The 20,402-nt window shown below is 48.2% G+C and overlaps 1 protein-coding gene across 1 annotated transcript in view; it reads left to right on the top strand.

The window, feature by feature from the left end:
• Positions 1–20,402, top strand: part of USP3 (ubiquitin specific peptidase 3) — a 37,672-nt gene that overhangs the window by 10,607 nt on the left and 6,663 nt on the right. The window contains 12 exon segments of the mRNA XM_075576095.1: positions 2,713–2,850; positions 5,291–5,374; positions 10,526–10,607; positions 10,931–11,013; positions 11,818–11,931; positions 14,515–14,628; positions 15,082–15,228; positions 16,993–17,099; positions 17,783–17,863; positions 19,572–19,658; positions 19,661–19,689; positions 20,299–20,402. Of these exon segments, the coding sequence (XP_075432210.1) occupies positions 2,713–2,850; positions 5,291–5,374; positions 10,526–10,607; positions 10,931–11,013; positions 11,818–11,931; positions 14,515–14,628; positions 15,082–15,228; positions 16,993–17,099; positions 17,783–17,863; positions 19,572–19,658; positions 19,661–19,689; positions 20,299–20,402 (1,170 nt within the window).

Here is a 20,402-nt window from a genome sequence, read left to right as displayed (position 1 = left end):
GAGTCTTAGGCCCTGGAAGGTAGTCTTGCTTGTTAAGACGGTCTTCTATTAAATAAAAGTCTGAAGTGGAGAGGGTCTTAATCATTTCGTAAGCGTTAATTGCTAGAAGGCCACCTCACTGAATTGTAGTGAATTTTAACTACTTAGAAGTCAGTCTCGCTCAATGGGAGACCGCTTTAATCACTATTAGGCAGTCTCGCACACTGGGCGAGAGCTTTAAACACTAGAAGGCAGTCTCGCACACTGGGCGAGAGCTTTAAACACTAGAAGGCAGTCTCGCTTAATGGGAGAGAGCTTTAATCACTAGAAGGCAGTCTCGCTCAATGGGAGAGAGCTTTAAACACTAGAAGGCAGTCTCGCTCAATGGGAGAGCGCTTTAAACACTAGAAGGCATTCTCGCTCAATGGGAGAGCGCTTTAAACACTAGAAGGCAGTCTCGCTCAATGGGAGAGAGCTTTAATCACTAGAAGGCAGTCTCGCTCAATGGGAGAGCGCTTTAAACACTAGAAGGCAGTCTCGCTCAATGGGAGAGCGCTTTAAACACTAGAAGGCAGTCTCGCTCAATGGGAGAGAGCTTTAATCACTAGAAGGCAGTCTCGCTCAATGGGAGAGAGCTATAATCACTAGAAGGCAGTCTCGCTCAATGGGAGAGAGCTTTAATCACTAGAAGGCAGTCTCGCTCAATGGGAGAGAGCTTTAATCACTAGAAGGCAGTCTCGCTCAATGGGAGAGAGCTTTAATCACTAGAAGGCAGTCTCGCTCAATGGGAGAGAGCTTTAATCACTAGAAGGCAGTCTCGCTCAATGGGAGAGAGCTTTAATCACTAGAAGGCAGTCTCGCTCAATGGGAGAGCGCTTTAATCACTAGAAGGCAGTCTCGCTCAATGGGAGAGAGCTTTAATCACTAGAAGGCAGTCTCGCTCAATGGGAGAGAGCTTTAATCACTAGAAGGCAGTCTCGCTCAATGGGAGAGAGCTTTAATCACTAGAAGGCAGTCTCGCTCAATGGGAGAGAGCTTTAATCACTAGAAGGCAGTCTCGCTCAATGGGAGAGAGCTTTAATCACTAGAAGGCAGTCTCGCTCAATGGGAGAGAGCTTTAATCACTAGAAGGCAGTCTCGCTCAATGGGAGAGAGCTTTAATCACTAGAAGGCAGTCTCGCTCAATGGGAGAGCGCTTTAATCACTAGAAGGCAGTCTCGCTCAATGGGAGAGCGCTTTAAACACTAGAAGGCAGTCTCGCTCAATGGGAGAGAGCTTTAATCACTAGAAGGCAGTCTCGCTCAATGGGAGAGCGCTTTAATCACTAGAAGGCAGTCTCGCTCAATGGGAGAGAGCTTTAATCACTAGAAGGCAGTCTCGCTCAATGGGAGAGAGCTTTAATCACTAGAAGGCAGTCTCGCTCAATGGGAGAGAGCTTTAATCACTAGAAGGCAGTCTCGCTCAATGGGAGAGAGCTTTAATCACTAGAAGGCAGTCTCGATCAATGGGAGAGCGCTTTAAACACTAGAAGGCAGTCTCGCTCAATGGGAGAGAGCTTTAATCACTAGAAGGCAGTCTCGCTCAATGGGAGAGCGCTTTAATCACTAGAAGGCAGTCTCGCTCAATGGGAGAGAGCTTTAATCACTAGAAGGCAGTCTCGCTCAATGGGAGAGAGCTTTAATCACTAGAAGGCAGTCTCGCTCAATGGGAGAGCGCTTTAATCACTAGAAGGCAGTCTCGCTCAATGGGAGAGCGCTTTAATCACTAGAAGGCAGTCTCGCTCAATGGGAGAGCGCTTTAAACACTAGAAGGCAGTCTCGCTCAATGGGAGAGCGCTTTAATCACTAGAAGGCAGTCTCGCTCAATGGGAGAGAGCTTTAATCACTAGAAGGCAGTCTCGCTCAATGGGAGAGAGCTTTAATCACTAGAAGGCAGTCTCGCTCAATGGGAGAGAGCTTTAATCACTAGAAGGCAGTCTCGCCCAATGGGAGAGCGCTTTAATCACTAGAAGGCAGTCTCGCCCAATGGGAGAGCGCTTTAATCACTAGAAGGCAGTCTCGCCCAATGGGAGAGAGCTTTAATCACTAGAAGGCAGTCTCGCCCAATGGGAGAGAGCTTTAATCACTAGAAGGCAGTCTCGCTCAATGGGAGAGCGCTTTAATCACTAGAAGGCAGTCTCGCTCAATGGGAGAGAGCTTTAATCACTAGAAGGCAGTCTCGCTCAATGGGAGAGAGCTTTAATCACTAGAAGGCAGTCTCGCTCAATGGGAGAGCGCTTTAATCACTAGAAGGCAGTCTCGCTCAATGGGAGAGAGCTTTAATCACTAGAAGGCAGTCTCGCTCAATGGGAGAGAGCTTTAATCACTAGAAGGCAGTCTCGCTCAATGGGAGAGAGCTTTAATCACTAGAAGGCAGTCTCGCTCAATGGGAGAGCGCTTTAATCACTAGAAGGCAGTCTCGCTCAATGGGAGAGCGCTTTAATCACTAGAAGGCAGTCTCGCTCAATGGGAGAGCGCTTTAATCACTAGAAGGCAGTCTCGCCCAAGGGAAGAGCGCTTTAATCACTAGAAGGCAGTCTCGCACAAGGGAAGAGCGCTTTAATTACCAGAAGGCAGTCTCGCTCAATGGGAGAGAGCTTTAATCACCAGTAGACGTTACAGCCCATGAGCTGTGCTTTCCGGGAACTAAGTGTCAGTTTGTCATTGGGGTCCTTCCTTTCTCTGTTACTGAAAGATACGTGAATGGCCACGCGAAGAAGCACTACGAGGACGCACAGGCTCCGCTCACCAACCACCGGAGACAGGAGAAGCCAGAGAAGGAGCGAGAGCAGCACACCGTGTGTATGGACTGCAGCAGTTACAGCACCTACTGGTGAGTCTGCAGCTCGCACCTTGAAGGGTGTTTGAGGAGGTACCCGGGCGCTATCTCTGTGTGGCTTATCTGATGTGCAGAAGTATAAAAAGAGTAATACTGCCTGTAAATGGTTTTCGAGTGGTATCCTCTTGTGACTCGGAACCCCAGCAGGATCTATCCAGGACCCTTACAGGTAATGAATACAAAAAGGATGGGGGAGCACAATGGTTGGAAACAGGCAGTGTTATAGAACTGGTAATTGCTCTTTAAGGTGAAGCAGTTATATCCTGAGCGGGTGTGTTGGCTCGGGTGTCTAATATCTAATTAGAAGGATAGGCACACATTGGTGTATGTGTGTTGGTGTGAAGGTGAAATAAAATAAAGGTATATAAGACTTACACGGCCTTGTGTAAGCCCAGTCACATCAGGGTTTCTTTGGGAGTCCCGTGTGCTTCTGATGAGGCTTTTCTTCTTGCGATGCGGGTTCTTCTTCTTGATGTATCGGCCACTTACTTCGTTGGTTCACAGTGCCGCTCCAGGGGGATTTCCTCTCGTATAAATAGAAAGGAGGATAGGGTTAACACATATAATTATATACACGTCAATGAGGGGGGGGGGGGGTGGTGTGTTTTATGGACCACCAAAAATTGTAATTTAGCACTCACACGGACTAGTGTGAGTGTAATCCTATCTTGGTATCTTGTTCATTTATAGGTGTTGCCCAATCAATATCAGGTGATGAAAGGGTGGGGTATAAGGGTATTAGTGGTAAATATAACACAATACTCACACGGACCAGTGTGAGTACACACTCCTAGCGGTATCTTGCTCTTCAGTTCCAGTTGTAACTGATGGTGAAGATGGAGTTAACATATAAAAGACACTAATGTCTAGAGGGTAAAAACACTAACTTTAATAAAATAAAAACAAACACAGAATACAAACGATTCTGTGGAAGGTATATGCAAGGGGTAGACCGTGTGGTGTATAGTTGTAGGGGGTCTCTCTCTTCCGCGTCCGGATGGAGAGCTGCAACTACACCTCCGCCTCCTCTGTAATGTGCTTTAAAATGTTCCAGGTAAAGAGCAACGCGTTTCGTCCAAGTACTGGACTTCCTCAGGCTCTGTAGATGTGGTCCTGCTGTTCCCAGCCTCTTTTATGCCGAGTTGAGCCAATCCAGATCGTTGTATTGGTCCGATTCCGTTTCTCTAATGCGACGGGACGTCGCCATCTTGTAAGGTGCGCGCGCATCCCATCTTCTGCTGGGTCGCGTTTGTATAGTAGTCTGATCGCTAATAAAGTTTTTCAATGTTGATGAGTTGCGTGTGCTTTCTAGCTCAGCCAATACAATCATGAATGTCATTGTAAATGTTCAGTTTTGTTTCAATAAAGTTCTGAGTTGTTAAAAAACTATGCCAACGAAAAACGCGTTGCTCTTTACCTGGAACATTTTAAAGCACATTACAGAGGAGGCAGAGGTGTAGTTGCAGCTCTCCATCCGGACGCGGAAGAGAGAGACCCCCTACAACTATACACCACACTGTCTACCCCTTGCATTAACCTTCCACAGAATCGTTTGTATTCTGTGTTTGTTTTTATTTTATTTTATTAAAGTTAGTGTTTTTACCCTCTAGACATTAGTGTCTTTTATATGTTAACCCCATCTTCACCATCAGTTACAACTGGAACAGAAGAGCAAGATACCGCTAGGAGTGTGTACTCACACTGGCCCGTGTGAGTATTGTGTTATATTTACCACTAATACCCTTATACCCCACCCTTTCATCACCTGATATTGATTGGGCAACACCTATAAATGAACAAGATACCAAGATAGGATTACACTCACACTAGTCCGTGTGAGTGCTAAATTACAATTTTTGGTGGTCCATAAAACACCATCCCCCCCCCCCTCATTGACGTGTATATAATTATATGTGTTAACCCTATCCTCCTTTCTATTTATACGAGAGGAAATCCCCCTGGCGCGGCACTGTGAACCAACGAAGTAAGTGGCCGATACATCAAGAAGAAGAACCCGCATCGCAAGAAGAAAAGCCTCATCAGAAGCACACGGGACTCCCAAAGAAACCCTGATGTGACTGGGCTTACACAAGGCCGTGTAAGTTTTATATACCTTTATTTTATTTCACCTTCACACCAACACACATACACCAATGTGTGCCTATCCTTCTAATTAGATATTAGACACCTGAGCCACCACACCCGCTCAGGATATAACTGCTTCACCTTAAAGAGCAATTACCAGTTCTATAACACTGCCTGTTTCCAACCATAGCACACCTTGAAGGGTATCTGAAACCTGGGCTGCCCCGCGTGGGTAAGCGCTCGGTCGCACCTCCTGTGGTGTGGTACTGTAATGTGTTTCCGGACCCTGTGGTACGATGGAGTATGTGTGGCCCCTTGTAGACACTTCCCCTGTGTGTCCCATCTGCAGTTACCGCTGCGATGACTTTGTGGTGAACGACACCAAGCTGTGTCTGGTGCAGAAAGTCCGAGAGCATCTCCAAAACCTGGAAAAGTGAGTACGTCAGAAACACCCCCCAAATACTGTATGCACCCCCAAATACTGTATGCACTCCACCTTCTTCCATTCTGCAGTCTTTTCTAAACAGAAACAGGGTGTGTGTGTGTGTGTGTGTGTGTGTGTGTGTGTGTATATATGTATATATATATATATATATGTATATATGTATATATGTATATATATGTATGTATATATATATATATATATATGTATATATATGTATATATATATATATATGTATGTGTGTATATATATATATATATATGTGTGTGTGTATATATATATATGTATGTGTGTATATATGTATGTGTGTATATATATATATATATATGTGTGTATATATATATATATGTGTGTATATGTGTGTGTGTGTGTGTGTGTGTGTGTGTGTGTGTGTGTGTGTGTGTGTGTGTATATAGCAAATGGAAATATTACTGTATGCTCATTTGCATGTCTTAGACAGGTCTACAACCCTGCCTTTCACCATTATTACCCATAACACTGTACTTCCACTGCATCAAGGGATTCTGGGAAATGACATGCAAATGAGCACACAGTGTCACCTTTTGTCTCAAGCTCACATTACATGAACAACCATTAAGCCAATGCATGCTGCTTTAAACACAGCTTTTAAACATAGGCTGGGATGAGATGCAAAGCCAGTAAACCCACCGGCTTAAGGGTTGTTCATGTAATGTGAGCTTGAGACAAAAGGTGGCACTGTGTGATCATTTGCATGTCATTTCCCAGAATCCCTTGCTGCAGTGGAGGCACTGTATGCTTGGGATAATGGTGAAATGCAGGGTTGCAGACCTATCTAAGGCCGAGTCCCCGCTGGCGCTGAGCTCGCTATGTGCTTGGCGATTGGTGCGCTTACCTGCTTCAATGTGGATCAGCACATCCCTCTCTCCCGCTGTGCTCGCACTCTCATGCACGTGCACACACTCTCTCCCAAGCGTTGTGCTTGGGAGACAAGGGATAGATACTTTCGTGCTGAGAGCAGGGTCACATGACCCTGCTCTGACAAATGGGAAGTGAGAGGGCGTGTTTTACTGTCCTGCTGTCACACACCACACAAACACTGAATTCAGCAGAGAGCAGTGGAAAGGAGGGGGGGGGCAAAAACAGACCGAGGGGGGGGCAAAAACGGACCGAGGGGGGGGGGGGGCAAACGGACCTGGGGGGGCAAACGGACCGGGGGGGGGGCCAACGAACCGAGGGGGGGGGGCAACGGACCGAGGGGGGGGGCCAACGGACCGAGGGGGGGGCCAACGGACCGAGGGGGGGGGGGGGGTAAACGGACGGGGGGGCAAACGGACAGAGGGGGGGGCAAACGGATAGGAGGGGGCAAACGGACAGCGTGGGAGGCAAACGGACAGAGGGGCGGCAAACGGAGTGCTGCTGTGTGGTGGTGGGGGCAAACGGAGTGCTGCTGTGTGGTGGTGGGGGCAAACAGAGTACTGCTGTGTGGTGGGGGGGGCAAACGGAGTGGTGTGGTGGGGGGAGAAGGGAGGGAGAGAGGTGGGGACAAGGGAGAGAGAGAGGGGGGACAAGGGAGAGAGAGAGGTGGGGACAAGGGAGAGAGAGAGGGGGGGATAAGGGAGAGAGAGGAGATGGGTGAGAGAGAGGGGAGAGAAAGCGAGGCGGAGAGAGCAATGGGGGGGAGAGAGATGAGCTCTAAAAATGTTGCAGGACAGCGATCGCTCATGCTTGGAGAGCTGGTGACATCGCCGCTCTCCAAGCATGAGCGAGCTCAGCGGCAGCGGGGCCGCAGCCTAAGGCCTCTGCCAGGCTCCCTGCTGGCGCGCTGAGGCGCAGGGAAAGCGGTGCTTTCCCTGGCCTTGCGGTTGCTTACCGCACGCGCTGTCAGGGGTCGGGCCGGGGGCGGGCACGTCACAGGCCGGGGGCGGGCCAATATCACGGAGCTGGGCGAACCGCTCACATGACCGGCCTATCGCGCCGGCAAGCGGGGGAATTTAAAATTCCCCCTAGACCTACGCTTCCGCGCGCATGCGGAAGCGTAGGTGAGCCCCTACTAAAGCCGCTCTAATTGCGGCTGTAGGGGCTCAGTGCTGAGCGAGAGCGCGCCTCAGCGCGCTTCCGCCAGCAAGCAAGTAACATGGCCGAGGCCTAAGACATGCAAATGAGCATACAGTAATATTTCCATTTGATATATGCTTCACTGTGGAGGGTTTTTATAATATATACATGCATGCAAACAAGAATGTTCAGGGCACTCAAATAGGCAGAAATAGGTCAAATGACGTATGTTATCTTAGTAGTCAGGGTGCTAGCGGTGCAGCCAGGATCCCCATCCAGCAGCAACAATCCCCCCCCCACATCCGCAGCCCTCTCTGGTTAGTATCATTAGTTAAAAAAGCTAAAGATATCTTTAGGAGCTTGATTAAAGGACCGGGAGGTCCGAAACGTCGCTCCGTCCCGTCTTGTATGTACCCCTGATGCTTGTGATATAAATTCAACTTTTTAACTATTGCTACTAACCAGAGAGGGCTGCAGATTTTTGGGATTTTGAAAGCACTCAAAAAAATAACCGCAATAACAAAGAATATACATTTTCAAAATCAGAAAAATGAAGTTTAATAGAACACTAATTTGAGTTACACATACAATTAAAAAAAATACCGAAACCAAACAAAGGGAATGCCTCCTAAATTATCAGTGGAAAAAAGGGGTTGGAACTGTGAAAAATAAATAAAAATAGAACACGGCTACCTCAATCAGGAAAACCATGTGGAACAAAATGCCATGGACGGCCAAAAACCCTCTCCGTGATGGTATAAGCATGGGCTAGGATGAACCCCCAAACGGCCGAAAAAAGACTCGGAAGTATAAACCGCCCTTAAAAGTGAAAACTATAATAATGTATGGAAGCCAAGTCAAAGCTTTGTCTCATACTTGAATGGGACACCATCAACAATACGCTTAACTTCAAACTACAGCAAAACGGAACTTGTATTTCTGGATACTGTGGTTTTCAAACAAAACAACAGTCTCTGTGCTCGGATTCATATCAAAGGGACAGACAAGAATACACTTCTGGACGCAAACAGCCATCATCCCTCACCGCTGAAGAAGGGACTCCTCACTCCCAGGTGCTGAGTGCGTAGAATAACTAGCAACCCAGCAGATGTTGAAGATGCACTTCAGAAAATGGCAGAGGATTTCAAGGAAAGGGGCTACGATCACAAGGAGGTAGAACTGGCACTTACCAAGGCTATATTGCCCATAAGGGAGGAATAATGGTCTACAAGCAATTTTTTTTTTAATTTATATGTGTGTGTGTGTGTGTGTGTGTGTGAAAATATATATATATATATATATATATATATATATATATATATATATATATATTCATACATACATACAGTTGTGTGAAAAAGAAAGTACACCCTCTTTGAATTCTATGGTTTTACATATCAGGTCATAATAACAATCATCTGTTCCTTAGCAGGTCTTAAAATTGGGTAAATACAACCTCAGATGAACAACAACGCATGACATATTACACCATGTCATGATTTATTTAACAAAAATAAAGCCAAAATGGAGAAGCAATGTGTGAAAAACTAAGTATACCCTTACTGCTTCCATAGGAATTAAGATGCTATGTAGCAGGCAGGTGCTGCTAATCAAATGCCCTTGATTAATTGATCATCAGCAAGTGTGACCACCTCCTATAAAAGCCGAAGTTTTAGCAGTTTGCTGGTCTGGAGTATTCAGGTGTGTGTTAACACAATGCCAAGGAGGAAAGACATCAGCAATGATCTTAGAGACGCAATTGTTGCTGCCCATCAATCTGGGAAGGGTTATAAGGCCATTTCCAAACAATTTAAAGTCCATCATTCTACAGTGAGAAAGATTATTAAAAAGTGGAAAACATTCAAGACAGTTGCCAATCTTCCCAGGAGTGGACGTCCCAGCAAATTCACCCCAAGGTCAGACCGTGCAATGCTCAGAGAAATTGCAAAAAACCCAAGAGTTACATCTCAGACTCTACAGGCCTCAGTTAGCATGTTAAATGCTAAAGTTCGTGACAGTACAATTAGAAAAAGACTGAACAAGTATGGTTTGTTTGGAAGGGTTGCCAGGAGAAAGCCTCTTCTCTCTAAAAAGAACATGGCAGCACGGCTTAGGTTTGCAAAGTTGCATCTGAACAAACCACAAGACTTCTGGAACAATGTCCTTTGGACAGACGAGACCGAAGTGGAGATGTTTGGCCATAATGCAGAGCGCCACGTTTGGCGAAAACCAAACACAGCATGTTAGCACAAACACCTCATACCAACTGTCAAGCACAGTGGTGGAGGGGTGATGATTAGGGCTTGTTTTGCAGCCACACGACATGGAACCTTGCAGTCATTGAGTCGACCATGAACTCCTTCTGTATACCAAAGTATTCTAGAGTCAAATGTGAGGCCATCTGTCCGACAGCTAAAGCTTGGCCAAAATTGGGTCATGCAACAGGACAATGATCCCAAGCACACCAGCAAGTCTACAACAGAATGGCTGAAAAAGAAAAAAATCAAGGTGTGGCAAAGGCCTAGTCAAAGTCCAGACCTTAACCCGATTGAAATGCTGTGGCTTGACCTTAAGAGAGCTGTGCATAAACAAATGCCGACAAACCTCAATGAACTGAAGCAACGTTGTAAAGAAGAGTGGGCCACAATTCCTCCACAACGAAGTGAGAGACTGATAAAGTCATATAGAAAACGATTACTTCAAGTTATTGCTGCTAACGGTGGTCTACAAGCTATTGAATCATAAGGTATACTTAGTTTTTCACACGTGGCTTCTCCATTTTGGCTTTATTTTTGTTAAATAAATCATGACACGGTGTAATATGTCATGTGTTGTTGTTCATCTGAGGTTGTATTTACCTAATTTTAAGACCTGCTAAGGAACAGATAATAACAATCATGTCCTATGTGAAACCATAGAATTCAAAGAGGGTGTACTTTCTTTTTCACAACACTGTGTGTGTGTGTGTGTGTGTGTGTGTGTGTGTGTGTGTGTGTGTGTGTGTGTGTGTATATATATATATCACACACACACAGTTCCGTGGAATCTGCTTTTATAGTGGGTCTGTTTGTGTAGTTATATGTGTATTTTGATGTGTCTCGGTAGCTCTGCTTTTTCCGCCGAGAGACACAGAAAAAGGAAACTCCTGGAGAATTCGGCACTTAACAAGAAGTTGCTGAAAGTGAATGTAAGTATCGGGTTCACTGCCAAACAACTAATATACCATACTCCTTTTTACCATAAATATACATGTGGTGGGTCTGGATTTTGAGCTTACAGTGGTGTTGTGTGTGTTAATATATTGACGGGACCTCCCTGGAGAGCGCGTGGCCAGGCCTGGGAGATATGGACCAAAATCTTATACTAAAAACCATATCTAGATCCATCATTTGACTTCATATCACAGCCGAGTCCCCCAGAGAATCCCTGTACGTGAGACGTTGGTGGTTCACGGACGCCCATTAACATGGAGATAGCCGGTCTTACCGGGGCTTTCTTCTCTGTTCTAAGGGAAGCTCCACAGCACTGTGCGCGACCGGCCTCCGCAATCTGGGGAACACGTGCTTCATGAATGCCATTCTGCAGTCGCTCAGGTAAGAGGGCGCAGGACAAGCCCAAAGGATTCTGGGAGTGAGTGCTTCTCATTGAGAGCAAAGGGGTTAATGTTTGTGCCTGTTCCCTGTACTCCACAAATGGGGTGGTGGGGGGGGGGGAACGGGGTTTTAAATGCCAAAGTCACTTTGGTTGACTATATTTTCATAAACCTGTGTATATATAGATAATTACAGCAATGCTACTATTCACATTGCTTAAAGTATTTTTGTGATTCGTGTGTGTGTGTATGCTGTGTGTTATTCACGCGCATTGTCGCGTTTCCCCCCTTTGATGTGTGTTATTCACGCGCGTTGTAGGGCGTCACTCCCTCTGCTGTGTGTTATTCACATGTGTTGTCGCGGTTTGCCTCCTTTGCTGTATGTTATTCACGCGTGCTGACGCGTCCCCCCCTTTGTGTTATTCACGCGCGTTGATGCGTTCCCCCCCCTTTGCTGTATGTTCATGCACGTTGTCGCGTTTGCTGTTATTCACGTACATTGCTGCGTTCCTCCCCCTTTGCTGTATGTTGTTCGCACATTGTTGCATTTCGCCTCCTTTGCTGTGTTCACACTCGTTGTCGCATTTCGCTTCCTTTGCTGTTCACGCACATTGTTGCATTTTGCCTCCTTCGCTTTGTTATTAACGTACGTTGACGCGTCCCCCCCATTGCTGTTATTTATGCATGTTGACGTGTTTCCCCCCCCTTTGCTGTGTTGTTCAGGCGCGTTTTCGCGTTTCACCTCCTTTGCTGTGTGTTCGCGCGTTGACGCGTTTCCCCCTCTCTGCCCTTGCCCTTTGCGCAGTAACATCCAGCAGTTCTGCTGCTACTTCAAGGAGCTGCCGGCCGTCGAGCTGCGGAACGGGAAAACCGCGGGGCGCCGGACCTACCACACGCGGAGCCAGGGGGAGGTCAACGTGTGAGTTACCGAGCGGGAAAGGGGCGGGCCCACCACAGGCTGAAACAGAACATGCTGCGTTATAAAGTATTGCTGAGTATGATAACTGGCTCTATTCCACCCCACGACATTTAACAATGTATTAAGGTGGCAAGACTCACTGTCCAACTGCGCCAGGGTTTGCGGCATTAATTCTCATATTTTGTGGGGCCCCAGAGCTTAGCTGCGTTTAATCTGAACCCCCAAAACTCTCCTCCTCACCCCCCCCCCCCCCCTCAGTTCGCGGCTTACAGCAGGCCGCGGGGAGCAAGGTGTCACCCAGGGAACATATGTGTTTCCTTGTCAGGTATTGTGGCGGTTAAATATTTCGTTGATCACCCAAGATGAGGATAAGGAGGTTCAGTTCCTGGGTCCCCCTGGATAATAAAATGTCTTGTTGAAGCAGTTCTTCCTACTCGTTAATTGAATTTTTTAAATGGGGAAGGGACGGGGTGTGAGACAAACGCCATTATTTTCAACTCCAGGAAACCGCCACGCTGGTTACCGAGATGCATACCGGCGAAGTTAACGGGTGTAAATCTTCCTCCTAGCGGAAACAAAATGGCTGTCACCTCTCTGGGCCAATAAGAAACTGCAACATCATCGTTGTGGCTGCCTATTGGTTGGCCCTTTAAATCACCTTTAAAGCCCAGGAGTTAATACCGTTAACTTCATCAGTAAGTATCTTGGCAGGCAGGGGGTCCCCGGAGCTCAAAATAGCGCGCTTTGGATTTGGGGGAAACTCCTCACCCCCCACTAGGTGAGTTTTGGGGGGGGATTTCTCCTTTTTAACATTTTAACTTCTATACCATTTGGTGACCCCAAATGTCCTTCAGCTCCCTTCTACCAGCTACACACAAACGCCTACTGTCTAGAAAGAGGTGTCTGCATTCTAGCAATCTGCTGCTGGTGGTCTGGGAGGCAGGAGGGATGCAGAGAGATGCGGTATCACTATACATCGTAGAGAAGCGAGCAGGCCTCCTGGGGTCGCGGTACAACGATAGAATATGCATTTATTGGAAAAGGATTGACGTTGCGGTCCCACAATGGACCTTTCTCGAGGTTTTTGGATATAATAATACAGGCGTGGCCAACTCCAGTCCTCAAGGGCCACCTACAGGTCAGGTTTTAAGGATATCCCCGCTTCTTCGACTGCACCCCCTGTGCTGAAGCAGGGATATCCTTAAAACCTGACCTATGGGTGACCCTTGAGGACTGGAGTTGGCCACTCCTGGGATAATATATAATAATAGTTGTTTCTTGTATAGCGCTGACACTTTCCTGCAGAGCTGACAATCTATGCTTTAGGTGCCTGAGACACAGGGAGATAAAGTGACTTGCCCAAGGTCACAAGAGAGCGGACCCCAGGATTTGAATCCTCCCCCGCCCCTTGTCACAAACGCCTGCGTCGTTATATAGTTCCCAACATCAGATCACACAGGGACATTGTTACGCAGAGCTCACTGGGCCTATATATTTCTTTTTGAGGCTGAGAAAAAAGGGGCGTTCATTATAAGAGGCTGCACAGTGACATAAAGGAAGGACAGTGTTGTCCCCTGTCACGGAATGATATTGATATGACATGTCCCGGATGTTACACCAAACCATGGGCTCTTTGTATCAAAGCATACATTTACAGAATGGAGCTCTATGTCACAACTGTTTATATGCTGACATTGGCCGTTTAGGGGTTAAAGGTTACGGCAGGGGTCCCAAACTCAGGGCTCAAGGGCCACCAACAGGCCAGCTTTTATGAATATCCCTGCCTTTGCAAAGGTGAGCCACTGATTGAGCCACCTGTGCTGAAGCAGGGATATCCATAAAACCTGGCCTGTTGGTGACCCTTGAGGACTGAGTTTGAGACGCCCTGGGTTAGGGGATACATACCACCGGCTCCCGCAGACGCTCTGTGAAATGTTCCAATGGCCAAGCGTCCTATACCGTAAAGATCCGCACAAAGTCTTCATTCAAATGCAAATCGCACGTTCATGTAGTAATCTTAGTGGCGCCATTTTATTTCTGGGGGCATCTGCCTGTGACAGGACGAGGGATTTACAGGGCGAGCGGGAGACGTCAGGGCCCAAGTTATATTTGCATATCGGCGCAGGTCAGCATGGTAATAAAAACCGTGCGCCTTGTGTTACTTCTCCCAACGCATTTCTGCGCTGTGTGTCTCCTTAAAGGTGGCTAAATGCGTCAGCACAGGACACTGTCTTGATACACAGACACCCATGTTTTAACCCATTTAACCCCTTATTACACACTCCCAACTCCCCTTCAAATTGGGGGAGGTTTGATGGGATGGTAGCTGTATTTAAAACAAAATTGTGCATAGGGGATATTATTGTGGAACAAGGGATCTGTGGGCTCCCATTCCGGGGTCTGAGCCTGCGGAGTTGGGTCTTACCCAGGTGGCCGATTTCAGAAGTTGGACCCGACTTCCGTGTTAGGACTGCCGGGTTGGGCCTCCTCCTCCGGCAGGGCACAGGGAGGGATGAAAGTCATGGGCCCCCAGCGCAGCTGAACTGGCGCTATTGCTGTGCATGACCTTGCTTCTCCTTGTAGGTCGTTGGTGGAGGAGTTCAGGAAAACGCTTTGCGCTCTGTGGCAGGGAAGTCCGGCTGCGTTTAGCCCCGAATCCTTATTCTACGTGGTGTGGAAAATCATGCCGAATTTCAGGTAACTCGCTGGGGGAGAGAACCGCGACGCATCCAAGGGTATCAAATACTCTCCATCTCTCTATCTCAGCTGGTAATTGTACCTAATACCCGATTGCAGAAAGATGAAATAAAGGGATATAACCAAGGGGAACGTCTACAATTGCAAGCCAAGGAATCACTTCACACACACCCACCATTAATTCATTATTAGGATTCATTACATGCGATGAGTAGAGGTACTCACATCATTATATACCACACCATGAAGTGCGTTGGCATTTTAGGCTGTTTTGCACAGGGGTTTTTAATGGCGGTGTTCACTCGTCAGTAACCAGTTTAACCTTTGGCTTTTAAGACCTTCAATGAACCCCCTCCCCTTGCGTTGGGGAAGGGGGTTTCGTCATCCCCTCTTCTTTCCGGGAGTAATCATCCCTCGGGTAATAGGCTATCTAATCTGAAACCTCCTCTCCAGGGGCTATCAGCAACAAGACGCCCACGAATTCATGCGCTATCTGCTGGACCACCTTCATCTCGAACTGCAGGGGGATTTTGACGGCGCGTTTCGCTCAGTGATAACGCAGGCAAATACGAGTCGATCGGCAGGCAGCAAATGTTGCATGTAAGTGACTGCTGGGCGCTATGACCTGTCCGGTTTTTGCCATAAAGGGGCCTTAATAGGAGCTGACATCTAAATATAGGAAGCAAGAGGTCTCCGGAGATGAACCGCGTTAATTTTGGCTCCGGAACACCCCCTCCCACATCATGCCGGCCAATGGAAAGCTGAGTCGGATGACATTTCAGCTTCCTATTGGCTCGCAAGATGAGGTGAGTTTAAATGTCCATATTGTTTCTCCCCAGCCCCCTGCAGGAGAGAAACCGGCAGCTTCTCCAGTCAGTATCTCGGGGAGCAGGGGGGGGTCCCTGAAAGCTGAATTGAACGCGGTTCATATGCATGTTCCACCTTTACATCAGATGATATAATACATCATAAACAAATATATTATAACACAAGTGAGGTAACATCACGTCAAATCTTAAAATCCGGAGCGGTTAACCAGAGAAATCTGAATCGATTTTATAACATCGGGCGTTGATCTTTCTGAATCAGCATTCCTATATCTATAGGGCAAGGGTGGCCAACTCTAGTCCTCAAGGGCCACCAACAGGCCAGGTATTAGGGATATCCCTGCTTCAGCACAGGTGGCTCAGTCAACGACACAGGAGTGACCAACTCCAGTCCTCAAGGACCTCAACTCCAGTCCTCAAGGACCACCAATAGGCAGCTTTTCAGGATATCCCTGCTTCAGCACAGGTGGTCTTCGACTGAGCCTGATTGAGCCACCTGTGCTGAAGCAAGGACATCCTGAAAACCTGACAAGTTGGTGGCCCTTGAGGACTGGAGTTGGCCACTCCTGCTATAGGGTTTATATATATATATTGAGTGGACAGCACTCCCAAGACTATAGTAATGAAACTGCAGGGTGCCACGGAACTAGGAGGACCCAAATCCCCCCTAACCAATAACCACAATTGTTCCAGCACTCACTGACTATCTGAAAATAGTACTGCGGATTATGCCACAAAAATAGTAATTTAATGTATACACAAGATAATATAGGGAGTAATGCAGCACAGTAGCAAACAAGTGGTAAACACATACAGTTATGAACAAATGAACATAGAATCAGGTGGTGATTGGGGTGAACACAATAAGGGAAAGGGAATGCAACAACATGAGGGAACAAACAGTGGGGACAAAACACACGGGTAGGGTAATCAGGGGGGCAACGTTTCGGGGGCACACCCCTTCCTAAGGCCCGTTCCCTCAAGTCTGAAAAGACCATAAGGTACTTCCCTTTACCCTAACACCCCAAAAACCAGAGAAACACTCAGAGGCCCGTACACTGTCAAATGAAAGCTCACATACAGCACAGTCAGGCCTGATTTCACCAGAGCAAACACAGATAAAGAAAATCAGACCATCCGGTAACATGAGCAAGTATCCCTTTCCCTTATTGTGTTCACCCCAATCACCACCTGATTCTATGTTCATTTGTTCATAACGGTATGTGTTTACCACTTGTTTGCTACTGTGCTGCATTACTCCCTATATTATCTTGTGTATACATTAAATTACTATTTTTTGTGGCATAATCCGTAGTACTATTTTCAGATAGTCAGTGAGTGCTGGAACTGTTGATTGTGATTACTGCTATAGGGTTTGCACCAGTGACTATTTGGCTTGTACTCCGAGATCCTTGAGGTTGCTTTCTGTGGGTTTGTACAGAAGGCATTCTGCTCCCCCAGACGTGTGAGGGCGCAGGAGATGGAGGGGGGGAGGAGGGGACTCCTTTTCACCCCTCCTTTGTTTATCTTGGTCCAGAAACGGGGCCTCCACGGTGGTGACGTCCGTCTTTGGGGGCGTCCTGCAGAACGAAGTCAACTGCCTCATTTGTGGAACAGAATCTCGAAAGTTCGACCCATTCCTAGGTAGGTAATCGCCTTTGGGTCTCATCTGCCTCAGTGGGGAGGGGGTGAAGGTCTGTCCCGTAACGAGCACCAGGGGATGATCAGGTCTCCTGCCCCAACTGCAGAGAGAGTCATGCCGACTATCTGCATGTCACCCACATGTCCCCAAACCTGCCACTCTAGGGCATTTGGCTGCAGCCGTTTCATCGCGACTCACTCCTCCGCCGGAAGCTACAGCCACTGGCCACTAAGCCCCTACCCAAAACCCCATACCCAAACCCCATACCTTAAACCCCCTACCCAAAACCCATACCCTAAAAACCCCATACCCAAAACCCATACACTAAAAACACCTACCCAAAACCCATACCCTAAAACCCCCATCCTTAAGCCCTTACAATTAAACCCCTTACCCTAAAACGTCACAATGGGGGGGTTAAATAGAACTCTGTAACGAAGGTGGGATGGGGGTGGAGTAAGGAGAATGGCGTAGGGCGGGAGTAAGGAGAATGGCGTAGGGGGAGGAGTAAGAGCGGCGTAGGGGGGGAGTAAGGAGAGCGGCGTAGGGGGGGAGTAAGGAGAACGGCGTAGGGGGGGAGTAAGGAGAACGGTGTAGGGGCGGGGGGAGAGTTAGAACAGCGTAAGCGGGGGAGTAGGTTTTGAACGTGCTGTGCAGCCTGGTGACCTCCTGCTTCTTTTATCAGATCTGTCCCTAGATATTCCCAGTCAGTTCCGCAACAAGCGTTGTAAGAACCAGGAGAACGGACCGGCCTGCACGCTGCGAGGTATGAACACTTCCTTACTTCTTTCGTGTTTATTTAAACCCCTTGGCTGTGCCGGGGGTCAGCTGTCACCACATGCAGGGACATCCCAGGCGGGGATTTTTGTTGGGGTGTCCACCGGGCGCTTCCTGCTAATGAACCCAACAGTAATGATCTCGCTGCTACTGATTGGCGCAACAGTAGGAAGTTCATTAGCGGCCATGTTTGATAGCCAGGCTGCAGCCAAATAAGATAACTTTTCTATGTGAAGGGTTGCACGTCCGGTTACAACTTTGTGTGTTTAATATAATCTGGAAATACACAATAATCCCGCGAACCGTCCAAAGTGACGGCCGGGTCCCTTTGTGTGACGCCATGTTCTGTGTCCCGCGACTCTCTGCTGTCCGACTGTCACCTGCTGTGAGGTCATTCCTGGCTCTGCCGGTGACAGGGAGCGTTGGGTGACAGCAGGACGGGGGTGTTGAATAGATGGGGATATTAATATAAAGTTCCCATGTCAGAGGGAGTTTCTTTATCAGCGACGTGTCCCCAGTGTTAGAGGTATCTCTGCTGCTGGGTCATTCAGTGACATCATATCTTCCTGTCACCTGGGGAGAGCTGAACGTTTCTGTGACATACCAATGTCTGTCTCAACTGGCACTTCCTGTCCCATACATGACATCATCACAGTGACAACACGGGGACTTCCTGTTCTACTCAGATCTGTTTTGTTAAAATAAAAAAAAATTAAAAATCAGTAAATAAAGAACAAGAGAATGACTTAAAAGGTTTGAGGTGAAGATGCATAGATCGTAGCTCTGGTTTGGCTTCTTTAGACCTGTTGAACCCCTCCCGAATCTCAGTTGCATGCCCACTCACTGGTTGCTGCCTCCTTTTTCTCCTCCTCATCCTTTTCCTCTCGTCATCCTCCTTCTCCTCTCGTCCTCCTCCTCTCGTCCTCCTCCTCCTTCTTCTCCTCTCGTCCTCCTCCTTGTCCTCTCGTCCTCCTCCTTCTCCTCTCGTCCTCCTCCTCCTCTCGTCCTCCTTCTCCACTCGTCCTCCTCCTTCTCCTCTCGTCCTCCTCCTTCTCCTCTCGTCCTCCTCCTTCTCCTCTCGTCCTCCTCCTCTCGTCCTCCTCCTCCTCCTCCTTCTCCTCCTCCTTCTCCTCCTCCTCCTTCTCCTCTCCTCCTCCTTCTCCTCTCCTCCTCTCTCCTTCTCGTCTCGTCCTCCTCTCTCCTTCTCCTCTCGCCCTCCTCCTTCTCCTCTCGCCCTCCTCCTTCTCCTCTCGCCCTCCTCCTTCTCCTCTCGCCCTCCTCCTTCTCCTCTCGTCCTCCTTCTCCTTCTCCTCTCGTCCTCCTTCTCCTCTCGTCCTCCTTCTCCTCTCGTTCTCCTCCTCTCTCCTTCTCCTCTCGTCCTCCTCCTTCTCCTCTCGTCCTCCTCCTTCTCCTCTCGTCCTCCTCCTCCTTCTCCTCTCGTCCTCCTCCTTCTCCTCTCGTTCTCCTCCTTCTCCTCTCGCCCTCCTCCTTCTCCTCTCGCCCTCCTCCTTCTCCTCTCGTCCTCCTTCTCCTCTCGTCCTCCTCCTCCTCCTCTCGTCCTCCTCCTTCTCCTCTCGTCCTCCTCCTTCTCCTCTCGTCCTCCTCCTTCTCCTCTCGTCCTCCTCCTTCTCCTTCTCCTCCCCCTCTCTCCTTCTCCTCTCGTCCAACTATCATCTTCCTCCTCCTCCCTTTTGCAGATTGCCTCCGTAGCTTCACAGACCTGGAGGAGTTGGATGAGACGGAGCTGTACATGTGCCTGAAATGTAAAAAAAAACAGAAATCTACCAAAAATTCTGGATTCAGAAACTACCAAAGGTGAGCCAGGGCAACCCCTACGCCGTCTCCCTGTCTATATAATGGCAAATACGGGGATGAAGGGATAATCGGTGGCGTCCCATACAGTGGCATGCTTGGGTGGGGGGGGGATTCTCCTCTGGCTGCTCCCTTCTGAGTGATATAACTCTGTGCTGAGCAGGAGTTTGCGCAGGCAAAGCCCCCTCTCCTTATCGGCTCTTACAGGGGCGCAGTAAGCCGGGAAGGGAAACACAATTCTTAGTACTTGTCAAATGTTTGTCTATTTCCTTTTATATAAAGACGACCATCGTATGAGGTTGTTTGCAACCAAGCAGCTTTCCGATGGGGTAAATTGCTCCTGGTTTAACCCAGGGGTTGGCCTCAAGGGCCACCAACAGGTCAGGTTGTCAGGATATCCCTGCTTCAGCACAGGTGGCTCAATCAGTGGCTCAGTCTTCGACCACTCATTGAGCCTTCTCACTGATTTGAGCTACCTGTGCTGAAGCAGGCTCAATGGTGGAGTCTCCACCATGAGCCACTGACTGAGCGACCTGTGCTGAAGCAGTTGGCCACCCCTGGTGTAACCCGTTGCAGCCTGGCTCAGTACTAACCTCTGCTCGTCCCGGGCAGGTCCTCTGCTTGCACCTGAAGCGGTTCCATTGGACGGCCTACTTGCGGAACAAGGTGGACACGTATGTAGATTTCCCCGTGCGAGGTTTGGACATGAAGTGCTA

Source organism: Ascaphus truei, chromosome 18, assembly GCF_040206685.1.
Source record: "Ascaphus truei isolate aAscTru1 chromosome 18, aAscTru1.hap1, whole genome shotgun sequence".
NCBI lineage: Eukaryota > Metazoa > Chordata > Amphibia > Anura > Ascaphidae > Ascaphus > Ascaphus truei.
The sequence above is the reverse complement of the archived record's forward strand: the minus strand, read 5'-3'. Positions and strand labels throughout refer to the sequence as shown.